General features: G+C 39.6%; 1 protein-coding gene across 3 annotated transcripts in view; it reads left to right on the top strand.

The window, feature by feature from the left end:
* The window catches only part of MOCOS (molybdenum cofactor sulfurase), a 211,579-nt gene that overhangs the window by 85,792 nt on the left and 107,729 nt on the right, over positions 1-18,058 (top strand). For all 3 annotated transcript variants that reach the window (XM_030265788.4, XM_072924395.1, XM_072924394.1), the window contains one exon: positions 50-688. In XM_030265788.4, the coding sequence (XP_030121648.4) occupies positions 50-688 (639 nt within the window). The remainder of the gene's footprint in view (positions 1-49; positions 689-18,058) is intronic.

Here is an 18,058-nt window from a genome sequence, read left to right as displayed (position 1 = left end):
AAGAAAAAAATCAGAAAATAAATGGATATTTTTCTTTTCATTTTTTCAGAATATTGCAACACTTTCACACTACTGCTGAGGATTACACCATCATTTTCACATCTGGATGTACAGCTGCACTTAAACTGATAGCAGAATCATTCCCTTGGATACCTGAAGGCTCAAAGCAACCCAGCAGTCGATTTTGTTACCTAACTGACAGCCACACATCTGTGATTGGTATGAGGGGCATAACTGCTTCAATGAATGTCTTGTCTGTTCCAATAAAACCAAAGGAAATTTTGTTAGCAAAAAGCAGGTTGCCAGCTGAAGAACAAAACTGCACAACACCTCATCTATTCTCTTACCCAGCTCAGAGCAATTTTTCTGGTACAAAATATCCCCTTTCATGGATACAGGACATAAAATCTGGAAGACTCTGCCCCATCAAAGTACCCGGGAAGTGGTTTGTTCTACTAGATGCAGCCTCGTACGTGAGCAGTTCTCCATTAGACCTGGAAGTTCACCAAGCTGACTTTATCCCCATCTCATTCTATAAAATCTTTGGATTCCCAACTGGTTTAGGAGCATTATTGGTAAACAACAGGATTGCTCCCCTCTTGAGGAAAACCTATTTTGGAGGTGGAACTGCAGCTGCGTACCTCTCAGGAGAGGATTTTTATTTCCCCAGGAAATCCATAGCAGAAAGGTAAGGCTTTGTTTAACAAAACAGGATTTTTTGCTGATACTGTTTTCATCAGACAAATCTCTCAGGCTTGGCACTGGGCTGTGATGCATGTTCTTTTTATGCAGTTGGATAGGTATCTCATATCTGACTCAGTTTGTATTACTATTCCTTTTTCCTATCTAAAGAACATAATCTGAAATATCTACCTTCCTTTTCTGATCTAGTTTGCCAAAACTGCTAAAAATATTCATTTAGTGACATAAAGGTCAATCTATGCATTTTTTAAATTTGTATTTAAGGTACCTCAGTGGAAACTTGATTTGTTTTTTAAACTCTGCACCCAAAGCAGCCAGAGCAAGGTTGATCACACAGTCTAACTATCCTCAGTGAAATTGCCAAGTTAGTTCTATGAATTTCACTGGAAATGTGCAATACTTCACCCTCAAGACAAACTTTATCAGAATAACAAGTTCAGTAAAACACATTACCTACAATAAATACTTGTGGTGCTCTTACTCCTTGGCTGAGGTTCTGAAGTAGCTCCTACAGAAAATAGAGGATACCTAAAGGGGGTCAAACATACACACATAAGAAAATGCAGAGCAATAAGGTAAGCTTCACCAGTTCCTGAACACCCTGAAGTGCCACACTTAGTGATGCTTGGTCTCTCTGCCCCTCTCCTTCATGTCAGCAACTTACATAAATGCAGTTGAAAGTCTTTCTTTCTGTCTCACATCTGCACAAAGGAAATGCTAAAGATCAGCATTTCATTACAGGATCATTGAACACTTTGTGTTGGAAGGGACCTTAAAGATCATCTAGTTCCAAGCCCCCTACTGTGGCCCCAGACACCTTCCTCTAGATTAGATTACTCAGAGGCCCATCCAGCCTGGCCTTGAACACTTGCAGGGATGAGACATCAAGAAACTTCTCTGGCCAACCTTTTCCACTGCCTCAGTACTCTCACAGTAAAAAACTTCTTCCTCATATCTAATCTAAACCTTACCCGTTTCTGTTTGAATTTCACTTTGTCCTGTCAGTATACACCCTGGTAAAAAGTCTCTTTCCAGTTCTCTTGTAGGCCTCCTTCAGGTACAGGGAGACTGCTGTAAGGTCTTCCCTGAACCTTCTCTTTTCCATGCTGAGCAACTCCAATTCTCTCAGCCTTTCTTTGTAAGAAAGGTACTCAAGTCCTCTGAGCATTTTCATGACCCTCTTCTGGACTCACTCAAACAGATCAATTTCCTTCCTATGTTGCATGCCTCAGAGCTGGATGCAGCACCCCAGGTAGGGTCTCATGGGAGCAGAGCAGAGGGGCAGAATCCTCTCCTCCACCTGCTGTCCATGCTGCTTTGGATGAATTCCAGGACATGGCTGGGTTTCTGGGCTGTCAGGACACTCATTACTTGGTCATTTTGAGCTTCTCATCAATCAACACATCCAAGTCCTTCTCCCCAGGGCTGATGTCAGTTCATTCTCCACCCAGCCTATATTTGTGTTTGAGATTGCCCTGACCCATATACAGGGCATTATTTTACATGAGATTTATGATATTCACACAGGTCCACCTCTCAAGCCTACCAAGGCCCCTCTGGCATCCCTTCCCTCCAGTGTGTCAGCTGCACCACACAGCTTTGTGACATTGGCAAGCTTGCTGAAGCTGCGCTCAATTCCGCTGCCTACGTCGCTGACAAAGATGGTGAACAGCGCCAGTCCCAATATCAACCCCTGAGGAACACCTCCTGTCATTGGTCTCCACTTGGACATTGAGCCATTGGTGGCAGTTCTTTGCATGTCATCATCCAGCCAATCCATCCACTCATCCACTGAGTTGTCCACCTGTGAAACCCATGCCTGTTCAGCTTAGGAGCAAGGGTGTCACGCAAGACAGTGTCAAGTGCTTTCCACAAATCCAGGTAGATGATGTCACTTGCTTGTCCCTTATCCCCCAATGCTGTAGCGCCATCATCATAGGCCACCAAATATGTCGGACATGGTTTGTCCTTGCTGAAGCCATGTTGGCTGGCAGAAATCACCTTCTTATTTACCATGGGCCTTAGCATAATTTCCAGGATTATTGCTCCATGTTCTGGCTGGGCACCAAGGTGAGACTAACCAACATGTAGCTCCCCAGGTCTTCCTTTCCTCCCTTTTTAAAAGTGGGGGTTTCAGTCAGTGGGGACGTCACCTGACTGCCGTGACTTCTCAAATACAATGGGAAGTGTCTTATCCACTTCATCCATCAGTTCCTTCAGGACCCACAGATGCATCTCATCGGATGCCGTGGCCTTGGTCACCTTGGTCACCTTCAGGTTCCTTGGATGGTCTCAAACCTGTTCTTTTCCTACTGTTTTCCTCATTCCTCCAGTTGGGCAGTGTGGCTGGAGCACTTGCCAGTCAAGAAAGAGGCAAAAAAGTCATTGAATAAAAGCCTTCTTCATATCCTACATAACCAGGTGTCCTGATCCCTTCTGGAAGGAGCCCACATTTTCCCTAGTATTCCTTTTACTACCAATGTACAATTTTTCTTGTTTCCTTTGATGTTCCTGTCCAAATGTAATTCTCTCGGGGCTCTACCTTTCCTAGCCTGATGCCTAGCAGCTCAGCTAAGCCCTCTGTATTCCTCCCAGGTCACCTGTTTTTGCTTCCACCCCCTGCAGGTTTCCTTTCTGTGTCTTGGTTTGTTCAGAGGCTCCTTGTTATCCATGCAGGCCTCCTGGCATTTTTGCCTGACTTCCTCTTTATTAAGATGCATCATTCCTAAGCTTGGAAAAGATGACCCTTGAATCTTAACCAGCTCGCTTGCCTCACTCTTTCTTCCAGCCCTTTCTTCCAGGGCTTTATCCTACAGTATTCTAACACATTTGAAATACATACTGATAAATATATATATATATAAAAAATTATAGCCCTTGGGAGACGCTAGAGGTGGAAAGGGGAAATGGTAAAAAAAGCCCTTCATTCCTTTCAATTGTTTATGGATGTGTATTCAGAAGCATGATGCCCTGCATCTCCCATGATGTGAATATCTGACTTTTCACTATATGCAAAATAATGCTTCATGTGTTTGCACCTCTTCTGGGTGTGTGCTCTGAATGCTGCTTAGGGATTCTGGTTCTGGACTGGTAAATGCAGAGCCTGTCTGCATTCACCTGGCTCTTGCCAGACGAGACCATGCATTATTTCTGTATTGGATGTTGGTACAGTGAATGTCCACTTAATCTTTTCATATAGAAATAAAAAGAACAGGGAAACGTTGTCATTAGGACCTCTGTTTCTGATTTTTCAAACCAAAAAGGCTTTGAAGTACAACTCTCACTGAAATTCAGGATAACAGGGCATAGAAATCATGGCATTCCAGGGTGCTCCTGCATCATCTGAAAGCCAAGGATAAAACTCCCTTTAATTTCACCTGGGCAGGCTCTAGTTTCCAAGCAGCTTTTCTAGAGGTAATTGATACATGACTCCTGAGATTGAATAGCAGATGAAAATATCTGAAATGTGTTTTAGATCTCAGTTCTGCTTTTATACTTTCTTTAATTAGGAAGAGAAAGGCATGTGGGAACCTGGAGGGGTGCTCTATTTCTGGTATCTTTTTCAAGAGTTTTCAGAAGTTGACTAATTATAAACCTTTCATGTATCTGAGGCTCCCACTGTTTCAAGGGCTTTTTTACTGAGTTCAGAAGAAGGGCCTGTTTTAACCATCTTCTACTACAGAGTCAGAAACAAAGAAAATTGACTTCTAAGGCTAAGTACAAAATGTGTAATCTTGGTATGAGGGATTAAAAGTAAAATAATCAAAACTGACAGCTGGATACTAGTTCCCATTAAACACCAAAGTGTCAAGCAGACAGCCTAAGTCATTGTTCATAGGTCAATATTTATCCTTGGCATCATCTGATCCTTTGGTTGTTATTTGAAAAGCCAATATTTAAAAGTTCATGTTTAGGGCATTACAGATGTGGTCCATAATTTGTCATGAACTGTGGAGACATAAAGTTCTGGCTGGAGAAGCTTGACGTTTTCAAATGTAGGTCAGGAATGAGGAGGAATTTCTTGAAGAGTAAAAACAACATGTTGCATTGACATTCTCAATCAATGTGATTCAAACTGTATCTGTTTTTTGGTTTTTTTTGTTATTTTTTTGTTGTTTGGTTTTTTTTTTCTCAGCTGCTATGGGTTTTGCTTTGTTATGTTTTAAAGTTTTGAGGTGTTCTCCTGATAATAAAATACAGGTAGAGCAGTTAGGAACAGAACTACTACACTTCAAATGAAATGCCAGGTCACCGTGGTCAGAGTTAATGGGATTACCTTATCTGTGGGCCAGGTTTCCATTTCTTTGCTAGTGCTGAAAACACCTGTGTCACTATTTGTCACATGAACAGCAGCTCTAGTCAGGTTTTATCCCTGTCCTTGTAGGCATCCAAACCCAGCTGGTGAAAGCACTGAGAAATCTGCTCCAGCTGGACATGCTTTGTGCTGGAGGTTGGATTTGAGATTCCCAGGGGTGCTTTCCAGCCTCTGTGCTTCTGTGATTGATTTTGTGCTCTCACCCAAGCTGCATCTGCATTGTCTCTTCAGGTGTGCCTTTGTAATTCCAAAAGGTTTTATTTTTAATTCTGTTCTTTTTTTAAAATGCTTCTTTACAGTGTGTGATTAGGATTCAGCTTGAATACACTGAAACATGTCATTTCATGTGGTGATTCAGAAGGAAACTTGAACTCTAGCAAATGTCATTGGAAAGGGGGATTTGAATATATGTGTCTGAGTGCTGCTAGCAGAAGGTATTCTCCATGCACACAAAATCCAAGAGCAGTGTACTAAGAAAATAGCTTTTTCAAAGTCAAGGTGAAACTTAAGTGGAAACATGTAACAGGATACAGCTTATCCATCTTTCCTTCCCAGGACTGTCAAAATGGTTACCATTTTTCTTAATAGATACAGCTTTTGCTAGTGTTCCTTGTACTTTATTTTGTTGTTCCTGCTATATAAATTAATGTACCACAGTTTCTTTTACATTTCTTTAATACCCTTAAATCACTTCCATGTTTTCCCATTTTGTGTCAGTAGCCAATCTTCCCATCTCAACTTTTAAAATCATGTTTATTATATTTTCATCCTTGTATCAAACAGCTTGACAAATTACTATTATCATTCACAAATCTAGCCTCATTTCCCATGTTTTTTTTTTTCTGCACAGTATGAGATAATAAAATAATATGATTATGGATGGCAAGAATTCAGAGATAAAATATTCATCATCTGCCCTATTTTTCTTTTGTATCTGGAAGCGCTATTCAGAATCTGATCATCCTGGAATTTATGACTAAGGGAAAAGGAGCATTGTGTTATCTGTAAATTGGGTATCTGCATCTTAGTCTAGCAGTATGAAGTATCTAGTGCATTAGGTGTTGTATGTTGTTCATTTCCAAATGCATTTTCAAAAGCTTTGAAAATCCAGATGCCATGACTTTTTCCCTGACTAGTTTTAATGTCTCTTGTCTCTTGCTAGAATAATTTGAAAATCCAAAAGCAGCAAACACACTTTTGTAGTCTATTATGCATTGCACTTAGCCACAGCAGGTTTCTTTATTCTTGATGCTGTAGCTAGAGATCTCTGGGACAACTCTGTGCATGCTTACGCAGTGTATACTGACATGGTTTTGGTCCTCAATTGCATTCTGGGTTTGTGTGTGCTGAGGGGAAGGGAAGGAAGCAAGGAATGGAAAATAGAGGCAGAAAACTAGGGATGAAAACTAGAGTCCCAAGAGCTGGAGCTGAGACAAAATCCTGAGGCTGGGTGATGGGTGTGCAGCAGCTTGACAATCCTTTGGCAAATAAAGCTGATCTGCTTGAAGCAATCTCTTTAGCGTGATTGTTTCTGTCAGCCTAGAAAGAAAGAATATACTGACAGGTGCTGGCTTGTTCCACCGAAGCTCTTCATAGTGCTGAGAAATCACCTAGGGCCTGGACTGTGCTCAGAAGAGCACAGTCTTTATGTGCGTGCTCACCTTGTAGTCTGGTACATGCTCATTGGCTCCACACATGAGGACTCTGGCCATCTGCCCATGATTACTTTAATGTGGTAAGTGGATTCAAGTATCACCCTGTCAAAAACACATTTTGTTTAAGCATTTTGCTATGCTGCTTCTACATTTTTGTAATATTTAGAGATCTCTAACCAGGACCACTTATGGGAGAATTTCCAGGGCCACTTATGGGAGAATTTCCTAAACAAGCTCCCTTTCAAATAGCAGTGATGGATTTCAGATTAGGTATTTCGGAAGTGACAGGACCTTCATCTAATTTCTAATGGGTGTTAGCACCATGAGAATGGCTTCTGCATCTGGCAGACCTGCTGCAGCTCCTGACAGGGACTTGTAAGCCTGAACAGGGATCAAGACAGTGAATAAGTATCTTCCTCTCAGCTCCCACTGCCACTGTGTTCTGCAGAGATGAGAGGTCAGAGGTCATTGAGAAGAACTGCATAGGACTCTCATTCAGCTGTTCCCTGTGCCTGAAAGGCAAAGTCCTTTCATTTAACTGATAGAACTTAATTCTGACAACTTTTAGAACTGTTTTTTGAAACAAGAGCTGTGGAAAAATAAAAGGGTAACTGTAAGAATGTTGAAGTAATCACTTATTCTTTCCCTTCTCTGCTGAAGTGTAAGTATCTGCTGGCAAGCTTCATGCAGTCTGTTTTGTTACCTCTCAGGACATCCCAGGTGGCAGTTGACATTTGCTGTGTTTTTCTGCCAGCCATCACTGCAGCCAGCCAAATTCTTCAGTATTTGATACAAAGGAAAGTTTTGCTCATTTTTTTGACTCCAAATCCCACCATTAAGAAGGCATTCCTGTGTCATTTTGCAGTCTAATCCTCCACGTGATATTTTTTGTTCAATACTGAAGTTGTTTCATTCCCCAGTGTAGTCACAATAAACTGAAAATTGTACATCAGCGACCCAAATGCTATCATGAGGGGATCACTTTTGATCTTGATTGACCATGGGATTCACCTTAAATTGCTGAATCTGGGATAAACTGGAAGAAGTGCACCTGATAAGTGCTTGTAGAGCACAACTAGGCACTTGAAAACATGTTTGTTGACTTGGATTAGTCAGTAGTCACCCAAACAGAAGCAATAATATAGGTAAAAATTTGAAGAGCCAATACAGTTGGCAGAGGTGGCTTCTGTTATTCAGCCAGCCACACCTCCATTCATTTGCACACTCCTGGAGTGTCCAAATTCCAGGGTGCAATCTACAGTATGGAAACAAATACAGAAGGAGGTCTTTTCCTCAGGCAGGAGAGGTAGTGGATCTTGCATGCTTTTTAGAAATGTTCAGCATAATGAAATCAATAAAACCCAGAAATACAAAGAATGTTTTAACTGTACCATAGATTCTCTTACTTGGAAATAGGCTGATCCAACTAACCACATTTCATCTTTTGTTTTGCAAGTGCCATTGAAAGCCAGTAGAAATCATGGGCCAAGTGTTGCCACATGCCTACCACAGAGAGGCACATGTAAATCACAGCAAGCACCAATCTGTATTGTTGGGAAACTCCATCCTAATGTATGAATGGAACCAAATTACTGATTTATGAAATAAACCTTATAAAGTGCTAGAGAGCTGCAGCACATTCATTTTTTAAAAAAGAAAAATGTGGAGCTCATTGTGAATTGCATTTTTCTTAAAATATAAAGTGTTTTGGGGTGATAGCAAGGATGAAGGGAATTGTGGTTTATATCAGAATTTGATTTTGCCTTCGATCAAATACAGTAAAAATTTTGCTTGAACCAGGATGTATCACTGAAGTTATTGTGGCTAACAAGGTGGCATAACATAGTTTTACCCTATGGATTTCTTGTGCTCAAATTTAAAATCAAATCTTTTCTCTAATACTTCTCTAAAAGGCTTTGTGAATTTCTAGCACCAGCTATTGTGACTTGACGGAATTGCTTTTCTGCTGATAAATTTATTGCACATTTTTAATAATGCCTTGTAGATTTTACATTTGTGATTGATTAGCCTGTTGGATATATAAGTGTGTATATAATGACAATTTGTTTGCTATAAAAAAACCACATTTTTTTCTTTGCCATTTGTACTGTACTTAAAATGTCATGATATTAGATGCAAAAGGGTGAAACTGGCTTTTTAACCCAGACAGTATTTACAATATACAAGTTGTATTTAATTAATGTTAAGGGATTGATTTACTTCAAAGTCCAGGAATTAAAGCTTCTCTCTCTTTTTACCTCAGGCAGTTCTTAGTAACAGGAATTGCTGTAAATACGCCACAGTATAGTATATAATTAGTATAATTCTCTTTATTTGACTCCTGAAGTCTCAGAGACAAAAGTATGAGCTAAGGCAGACATATGGAAGAGTTGTAACTGCTATCAGGGGGTCAGTTTAGATATTTAACATTATTTTAACCTAGTTTTTATGTGCTCTGAATCCTCTGGCATGTGTGTGTGCACCTAAATATTTTCCAAAGTGACACTGAAATTGTTCTGAGTTGGCTGCTGAAACTTTATTGGCTTCTTTGGAGTGAATTCAGTCTCATTTGATGTGGTGCAGCCTGAGATGTGCAGAAAGCACCAAGTCAGGGCAGCAGCATGTACTGCCCACAGGCCTGGTCCTGCAAAGAGCATGTCCCTGTACTTCTTCAGAACCTCCCAAACAGGAAGGAATCCTTCTCACATCTTTCCTCCTACCCCAGGAAAGCCATTACTGCTTTCTCTAACCTTTTGAGGAGAACAGGGAAGGAAGAGTGGTTTTCGCATGTGTGTGTGTGTGTGTGTGTGTGTGTGTGTTTCTGTGTTCGTTCCTAAGGAGGAAGGTCATCAGTGCAGGAAATGACTATGACAAGGTATTTATATTTTCTATTTTGCAGCTTTTTAAAACATGAGATAATGTGGGCAGGAGAAAGATGTGAGCTAATAGAAATAAGAACAAGCAGAATGGAGATGGCAAAAATGGAAGAAAAGTTGAAAAGGGTGCCAGCCCCAAGCCCCAGATATGGTGAGGGAGGTTGCTGCTGTGAGGGTGGCAGCTCTGCATGTGGAGAGGCAAATCTGCCCTGCGAGCTGACCCTTCCACACGAGGGGGCTCCTTCAGGCAGGATGGGGAGAACTTGGGATGTTAGGAGCAGATGGGGAAATCCAAGAAATGTGGCTCAATGTCTCTGTCTCCTCACGTGTCTCTGACCCGCAAATGAGTGGTGTTGGCCGTTTGGAAGCTGTCATGATCTTTGGATTAGGGCCTTTCCCTTCAGCATGTGCCAAAGCTCCTGGCATGTCTTCTACATGGATGCTGCCATCATGGACTTCCAAACAGCCTTTGTAAACTGTGGTTTGCACAGATTTTCTGTTTTGGTGAGTGAATGGCTACAAACTGCAGGATCCTGCTGTGCATGGCTGCCATGCCACCCTTCTGCCTGCTGGGTGGACTTTGCATTGCAGAATAGGACACCCAGGTCCACATGTGGATTCAAGACTCATACACAGGCATGCTCACAGCTGTGAAGATGTAGCTTAATTTCTCGTGCGTGTATGAGAGCTGAATGCCACACGGGCTTCTCAGTGTCCAGATAGAACAAAGTAACCAAGACTGTGAACCCCACATCAATCCATTTGCTAGGGCTGATGGTGAGCTGGTGCCTTTGCAAGTGCAGCTCCATGACAGACGAGGGGTGCCTCTTCAGAGACACACACCCCGGGAGCAAGGTTGTCTGGCTGCACAAACCCTTAATTTTGAACCTTCTTGGTTTCAACAGTGTCATTTTTCTGTTGAAACAGCTCTTAGACTTAGGAGATAATACTGTGTTGGGTTTTAAAAAGAGTAATGCACAGCAGTGAAAATTGTGGGGAGGGGAATCTGTTCTCCAATTCAAAAAAAGACTGAAGCATATTTATTTAAGTCAGTCCCTGGTTCAAAAACTTCTTGAGCTTTAGCAGAGGCATCAGCTTGTACTTTAAGTCGAATAAGTTTATGCTAATTGCATTGCTGTATTTCTGTATGGTTCCTTTTGGAAGCAAAACTTTTAAGAAATACTTGTATTCTCCCTTCTTACAGCAGTTCCTGTCCCCATACTAGTTGTATGGATTTAGTTTTTTCCTTTTTTTGTGGACAGTGGGCAGAGTAAGGCATGGTGAAGTGCCTGGCAATTAAAATCACTGACTGAATGCCATCCAAATTCAGTTTTTCCCAAATGGGACGGGACAAGGTAGTTTCCTTTAACATTTTGTTCTTAATGGAAAAAAGCATTATACAATGAAGAAATAGGCTCGTCTAATAGAAACTGCTTCAAAGGTTATGTCAGGAAAGGCCTGACCATGAATGATGAAACATCTCCTCTACTATAATATACTAATACATTGTAATGTTATGAATTGATGTTAATCATTCTTGCTTACTTTTATTTGCCCATTTCTTGCTTGCCCAGCAAGAAGGGACTAAAAATCAGTGGGTTTCAGCATGATGTGCATGGATCCCTTGAGATACATGAACTCACTGTAAAGGCTCCAGCAAAGGAGACTGAGATGCCTCTGTGTGGCATATCATGTGGCAATTGCAGATTTGATCTTTTGAAAGAGATCTTCACCTTCACTGAATTTTTTTCTGGTTTGGTGACTTCTTTCCATTCAGAATCATGCTTCTAAAATCTTTATGGAAACAGTATTCTTAATCAGACTTATTCTTGTCAGTACCATCAAAGATGTCTTATCATTTAAGAAAAAGATATGTTTTTTCTAGTCTAAATGACATCAGAATGCAAGACAGCAAGCTGAAATGCCATAAAGGTTTGTCTGTTTATAGCAGAAAACCTACAGAACTATCTTAAATTTAGTGACTCAGAGTATGTGGCTTCTTATTTGATACTTATATTACTTTATATTTTATTTATAGCTAAGCTACAGGTAGCTGCTTTTTAAAAAAGCTTAGTGTACACTACCTTCCTAGTGGTAAAAAAGATATATATAGAAACAGAGTAGTTTACTTTTTTAGATGACACCACTCAACCTAGTGTTTGAAGATTACAAGTACAAGCATGGGTTTGGTCTAGGCTCTTTTTTTCATCTTCTTACTAGTCAAATATATGCAAGAGTGCATCTGGCAGTTGTGCTCTTGGGAACCCACGAAAGAAACATCTACAGGCTTCTCAAACAGATTTAATTTAGAAGAAAAGGAAAATATTGGTGCTCTTGAGAAAAAGGGGTTTTAGTCTTTCTTAACTTTCATATATAAGCAATGTTTTCCAAAAATGGAAATACACAGATTAAACACTTGGCTGTCACATTTGTGTCTGTTCATGTTCAATTAAAAAATTCAGAGGGATTCTCTAGCATTATAATAATCTACTTTTTTAATATCTATGCATTTATATTATCAAGTAACATCTGCTATGGCTTAATAACTGAGTCAAATGATTGTAACAACTTTATTTTTAGTGAATTTAATGATAAAAATTTTAGAGTTACAGCAGGGAAAGTATTTATTCTGAAAGGATTGTATCTTCTATTTCATACTTTATGGCAGACATATTACCATTATGATTTCAGTTGTACTTTCTTAATTGTTGCTGATGCCAACAGTCTTAAGCTCAGCAAGATAGATTGCATGGATTTTCTCCATAACATTCACTTCTAAAAAGTGGTTAGTATGAATCTAACTCTTCTTATCACTCATTTTGCTTTATATTAGAAGTGTCTTGATTGATCTTAAGTTAGCTACACTAATATATGACCAGTTTAAGTGGGAAAAATGGTGTGATCATTTTATCAATGACAGATCTGGCGAAGTCTGTCCTCTTAAACAAATCAATAAATTGATGCCCAGTAACAAGAACCCAGTTAAACCTTCATAGAAAATAAAGTATATATATTTTTTTGAGTTTTTTGCTGTCAGTATGTGAATGAAGGCAACTGCTTTGAAGTTTTCATCAGTATTAAAAAAGGGTGTTGTTCATGTCATACCATATTTATGTCTCGGGTTTTCTGTTATATACATTTTTTCTGTGTTTTACCATGATGGCTTAGTTTAGAAGAACAGTTTCAAAATAAATAGCCAGAGTCATTGTTAGTTCCAGATTTTTTTACTTTGTCTTAAGAAAGGTAAATGATAAACCTTGCATGAGCTTTTATCCAATTAAGTAAAGCATGTGTACACATATAAGGAATCACAGAATCACAGAATATGCTGAGTTGGAAGTGACCCACAAGAATCATCAACTCCATCTCCTGACATTGACACACATATGCTTGAGAGCATTGTCCAAGTCCAAATGCTTCTGTAACTCAGGCAGCCTTGGTACAGACCCTGGGGAGCCTGTTCCAGTGCCCAGCCACCCTCTGGGTGAAGAACCTTTTCCTGATATCCAACCTAAACCTCCCCTGAAAGAGCTTCAGGCTGTTCCCTCAGGTTCTGTCACTGGTCACCACAGAGAAGAGATCAGTGTCTGCCCCTCCTCTTCCCCTCACAAGGAAGTTGCAGACTGCATTGAGGTCTCCCCTCAGTCTCCTCCAGGCTGGACAGACCAAATGACCTCGCCTGCTTCTCATTCAGCTTCCCCTCAGGCCCTTCACCATCCTTGTTGCCATCCTTTGGATGGTCTCAAAAAGCTTAATATCTTTTTAATACTTTTTGCCCAAAATTTCACACAATATTCACTGTGAGGCTGCCCCAGTGCAGAGCAGAGTGGGACAATCCCCTCCCTTGCCTGGCTGCTGTTGCTGGGAGCCCTCCTGGATGTTCTTGGCCCTCCTGGCTGCCAGGGCACTGCTGACTCATAGTCAATTTGCCATTGACCACGACCCCCAGATCCCTTTCCATGGCACTGCTTTCCAGCAGCTCATTCCCCAGTCTGTCCGTACATCCAGGGTTGTCCCATGTCCAGTGTAGAATCTAGCACTCTCCTGGATTCTTGAACTTCATACAGCTGGTGATTGCCCAGTCCTCTTATTTGCTGAGATCTCTCTGCAGGGCCTCCCTGCCTTCATGGGAGTCAACAGCTCCTTCCGATTTTGTGTCATCTATCAACTTGCTTAGTATCCCTTCCAATCTTTCATCCAATTAATTTATAAGGATATTGAAGAGCAGAGGGCTCTATTGAAGAGCAGATGCCCTGCACAGCCCATCCTTCACTGCCAAGTAGGTGCCTTGTCGTTTGCTGGGACTTCTCAAACAGGCACAGACCTACCTCTCCCTCTTAATGGGCAGCAGCTGGTGAGGTAGGCAGTGTGGTAGACACCAAGTTATCTCTAATCATTTTAACAATAAACATTTTTCTAGTATAGTTCAAATCACAGCTCTGTGTAGCAGAAATCTTTCCAAATAAGGTTTTATACATCAGATACTTTATGGCGCTTTGCTAGGACAGTGCATGTAGCCCCAGAAAGGTTGTGCTCTGTTGTGATAAAAGCCTAGGAAGAGCCTTTGCAGGCATTCAAAAACATGACACAGTAAATGTGTATAGCATATGTTGTCTGGGAGGGCAGTGACTGAACTGCTGTGTGGAGGCCTGTTGACCCAATTCAACAGGAAACCTTTGGTTACATTCCTTATGTCAAATTTAGTCAATTTTAATCAAGTGAATAGATTTTTAGGAAGTACATGGATCTCACTGATTCTCTGTCTAGACATTTCTAGGTGATTTTCTTAGGCAGATTGCTGTAGAATTGGTGATGAACAGAAAAATCACCTCTCCAACTGTTCATAAGAATTACACTCCTGGCATTTAATGTGATGCTTAAATTAGAACAAAAATAAGCAGGACCATGCACCTGATTTTTCTAAAGAATTTGTCATTTTATATATATGAATATATATATATATATATATATATATATAAGGGCCTACATAACCCAACACCATAGTAGACTCACCAGCAGGCAACCATGGAAGAATTCCTCCCTCCAAACTTTGACTGCATGTAAGTGTACATTCTACGTGTGACAAATTCATGCAGCTGTAACTTTTCCTGTTCTCTGATACCAACTGGTGGGATTTACAAGTTTTATACACAGAAGTGCAAGGTTTAATTTTAAATTTTAATGGGGACTAGATGCTGTGGTGTCGCTAAGCAAAACTTGGTAAGGGACATGGCATGCAAAATGTTTTAAACGGTAAGATATAATGAAGCTTAATAACATGATTTCATTTTCAAGAAAGTTGAGTTCCTTTGTAATTTTCTTGTTTATATTCGTTATCTTGTGCTACTTATGTAAGTCCACAGCAGAGGACAGGTAAACATTATGAATGAAACTGCTGTAAAATTTTACCTTCAGTTATGTGAAGACATATGAATGTGTTCAGCTTCTATAAAAAGTGTTAATCAAATTGTATTATTCTTCTCTTGGTAAAGGAGAATATTCTTTGAAATTGTTAGTGCGCCAGTTTGTAGCAGACATCCTAAATATCTTCTGTAAATCCTTCTGTTATGGAATAAAGTGTATGAAGATTAATGTCCACAGCATAAACCCACCTGCAGGCTTCATTCATTTGAACTATGCATAGAATTGTAGATATATTAATTTTGTGTTCCCTAAAAATTTCTCTAATACCGTCCCGCTATCAACATTGTCACCAAATCCTAAAAGTGATACTATGCACACCTTAATGAATGTGCACCTTTTAAGATAAACTATATGAAATTTTCAGAAATTCAGATTATTTGACAAATCAAACTTAGAGTATAACTAAGGTTGAAGTATAGCAAATATAGGGTCTATTTCAGTTTTCCCTGTGCAATAAAATGTAAATTTACACATAATTCTTCCATGCAGGCTGGATGGAGTAAGTTCTCATTTAATCTCTCTTCTAGTCTGATAAACCCAAATGCTTGGCAATCAGAACTGTGACTCAAAGATAAAGATTTCTTATCCTAGCCTGGCTTATTTAAATTGTGGTCTAGAGGTGGAAATGTGAATCTTGAAGCCATTTTATAGTTAATGAAGCAGTAATAACAACCAAGGAGATCTTCCTTCAGCTGTTTAAGTGGCTTCAGGAATGTTAGAAATTTATATGATCATAAGAATTATTAAGTAAACTTTTCTTATCTCTGATGCTTTCCCAAGATAACAATTAATAATCCACTAATTTAACATTTCTGAATTATTTTTTCCTCAGGTACACAAAGAATTTATCAAGGAAAGTCCAGTCATCATTAAATATCATATGGGGCTCATTCAGAGACCTTTTTTAATCTATAGTGGCCTGACAAAAGATGTGAAAATACTTGACAAGCCTGTGAACCTTGCTTTTGTGTGGATGTCCTGAAGGGGGTAGAGGAAGAATATTCATTATATTTATGTCTGCAAATCACACTAACAACTCATTTTCCAGGTGTAAATGACATGTATGGAAAGGAAAACTATATATACACAAATAAGGAGAGCATGCCACTAGCTTTTTCATGGAACTGCTTGCCAAAGACAGTCTAAGCCATAGGGATGGATACAGCATATTGCATAACAAGTATTTCTTCCTCCATCTTCCATTCAGAACTCATTCTTCTTCCAAGACTACCCAAAAGCCAAGACTGTAGCTAATACTCAGAGTAACAGAGAAGTGGGACTGTCTGTCTCATGACAGGTTGATTTCTCAATTCCACATGGTTCTGTGCATATGCTTTGTCTTACATCCTTTGCCTTTGAATTCTGTCTGGCCAAACTGTGTCTGAGGCAGTGACCTGGCAAACAAGACTGACCAGTGTGCACCATCAGAGGATGAGCAATAGCTGCAATAATCTCTTCCTAACTATTTTTAATCTTGCTGGATGATTTGCCCTGCCTTACTGTCAGCATGTCTGTAGGCTTAACTGTACAGAAGGTAAAAACAGAAGCCAAGTCTCCTCACCTTTTCTTTGGGCTGTGCTGAGGTGCTGTTGATTATAGCTACAGAAAAAAGATTTGAAAACATCAGAAAAATTTGATGTTAAATAAAATATCAGTGTATCAACTTTGTAAACTGGTAGTGTCTTGATGCTTTTAGGGCTCTTTGTGATCCATAAAGTCTGGGTGATTCTGCCCTGAGAATAAATAATGTGAATCTAAACTATGTCTGAAATAATAGCTAATTAACCACTTCATTTCAAACTGCTAACTTTCTAGGCATACACTGATACTTTTCTTTAAGCATTAATACGAGATTATTTAAACATTAATGCAGGAGTGTTCTTGTGTCTGTTCAGTTTCTATTCTAAAGCTAAATACATGAAAAATCCTCTAATAGAAAGTTTTCATTTAGGGAAGAGGGAAAACCCCAAAACTGGACACATCTCTTTCCCTTTCACAAGTGGAGGAGCAAGTTTTAAGCCTGCTTCTGTGATGCAGGTAGTGCATAGTGCTGTAATTAGAAGTGTTCAGCCAAATTCTTGCCCCTGAGACTCCAAGGACATGGGAGGAGTTCTAGTCACAGTGTCTAAAATGCATGTGAGGCAAGACTCGGGAGTTGAAGTAACCTTATTTATGGGACCAGCCACTACAACTGGGAAATCTGTTTACCTCTTTTTCTAAAACTTGCATTACAAGCTTTAGACAGATTAAATCAGACAATGTTTGCTGGTGCTCCACTGAAAATACACAGACATCGAGACACTTACCCTCTGCTCCTTGCCCATTTCTCTCTAAGTCAAAACCAGAATTCTAACGATGTTTAATTTCTAGACAACAACCTTATTGGAGGGAATAAAATCTGGTTCTTAAATTTGAAAGAAATTACAGTATAACTTAATTTTTACTGGAACATATAGTTAGCAATTGCAATAGAGACTTTATGGCTTTATATACCACAGTGATTTGACAACCCATGGTGATATAATCACTATATGCATTACTGATCTACAGGAAAATGTAAAACAATGGCAGCACCATTTTTCACATTTCCATAGGAGAAAATATCTTTGGCATCTGTTCCAGTTTGCAGAAAAAAAAAAAAAAAAAAGGAAAAAAATCCTTTTAAACACTCTTTGCATGACTTAAGCTAAATTGCACAGGAAAAGAAAGATAATCTCCTTTATAAGATACTGCTGAAAACCCTAATCCTAAAAGGAATTTAAAAAATAGTTAGCGGTAGTGTTTAGATCTATGATTTTTATTTTTTTCATTTCCATGTACTTAGATTTTTAGACACCATCTTACATTCAAAGATGAACTTGGTTCTGCAACCTCAGGCAACTAAAAATTAGTGAGGCACGGTGTCTATTGTGTTTTCTTTATTTAATGATGTATATATCTACAGCCCCAATTAGATTTGGAACCTGAGGTTCCTCCTGGGTCTTCTTGCAGTCTCTCAGCAGATCCAAGAAGACAGTGTTACCTTGTACTATTTCCAACTTTCTGTCTTAATATTTTTATTTCAATTACTTCCCTGATTGCAGGAA

This window comes from Taeniopygia guttata, chromosome 2 (genome assembly GCF_048771995.1).
Source record: "Taeniopygia guttata chromosome 2, bTaeGut7.mat, whole genome shotgun sequence".
NCBI classification, from domain to species: Eukaryota; Metazoa; Chordata; class Aves; order Passeriformes; family Estrildidae; genus Taeniopygia; species Taeniopygia guttata.
Note: the sequence above shows the minus strand (reverse complement) of the source record. Positions and strands in the feature narration are given on the sequence as shown.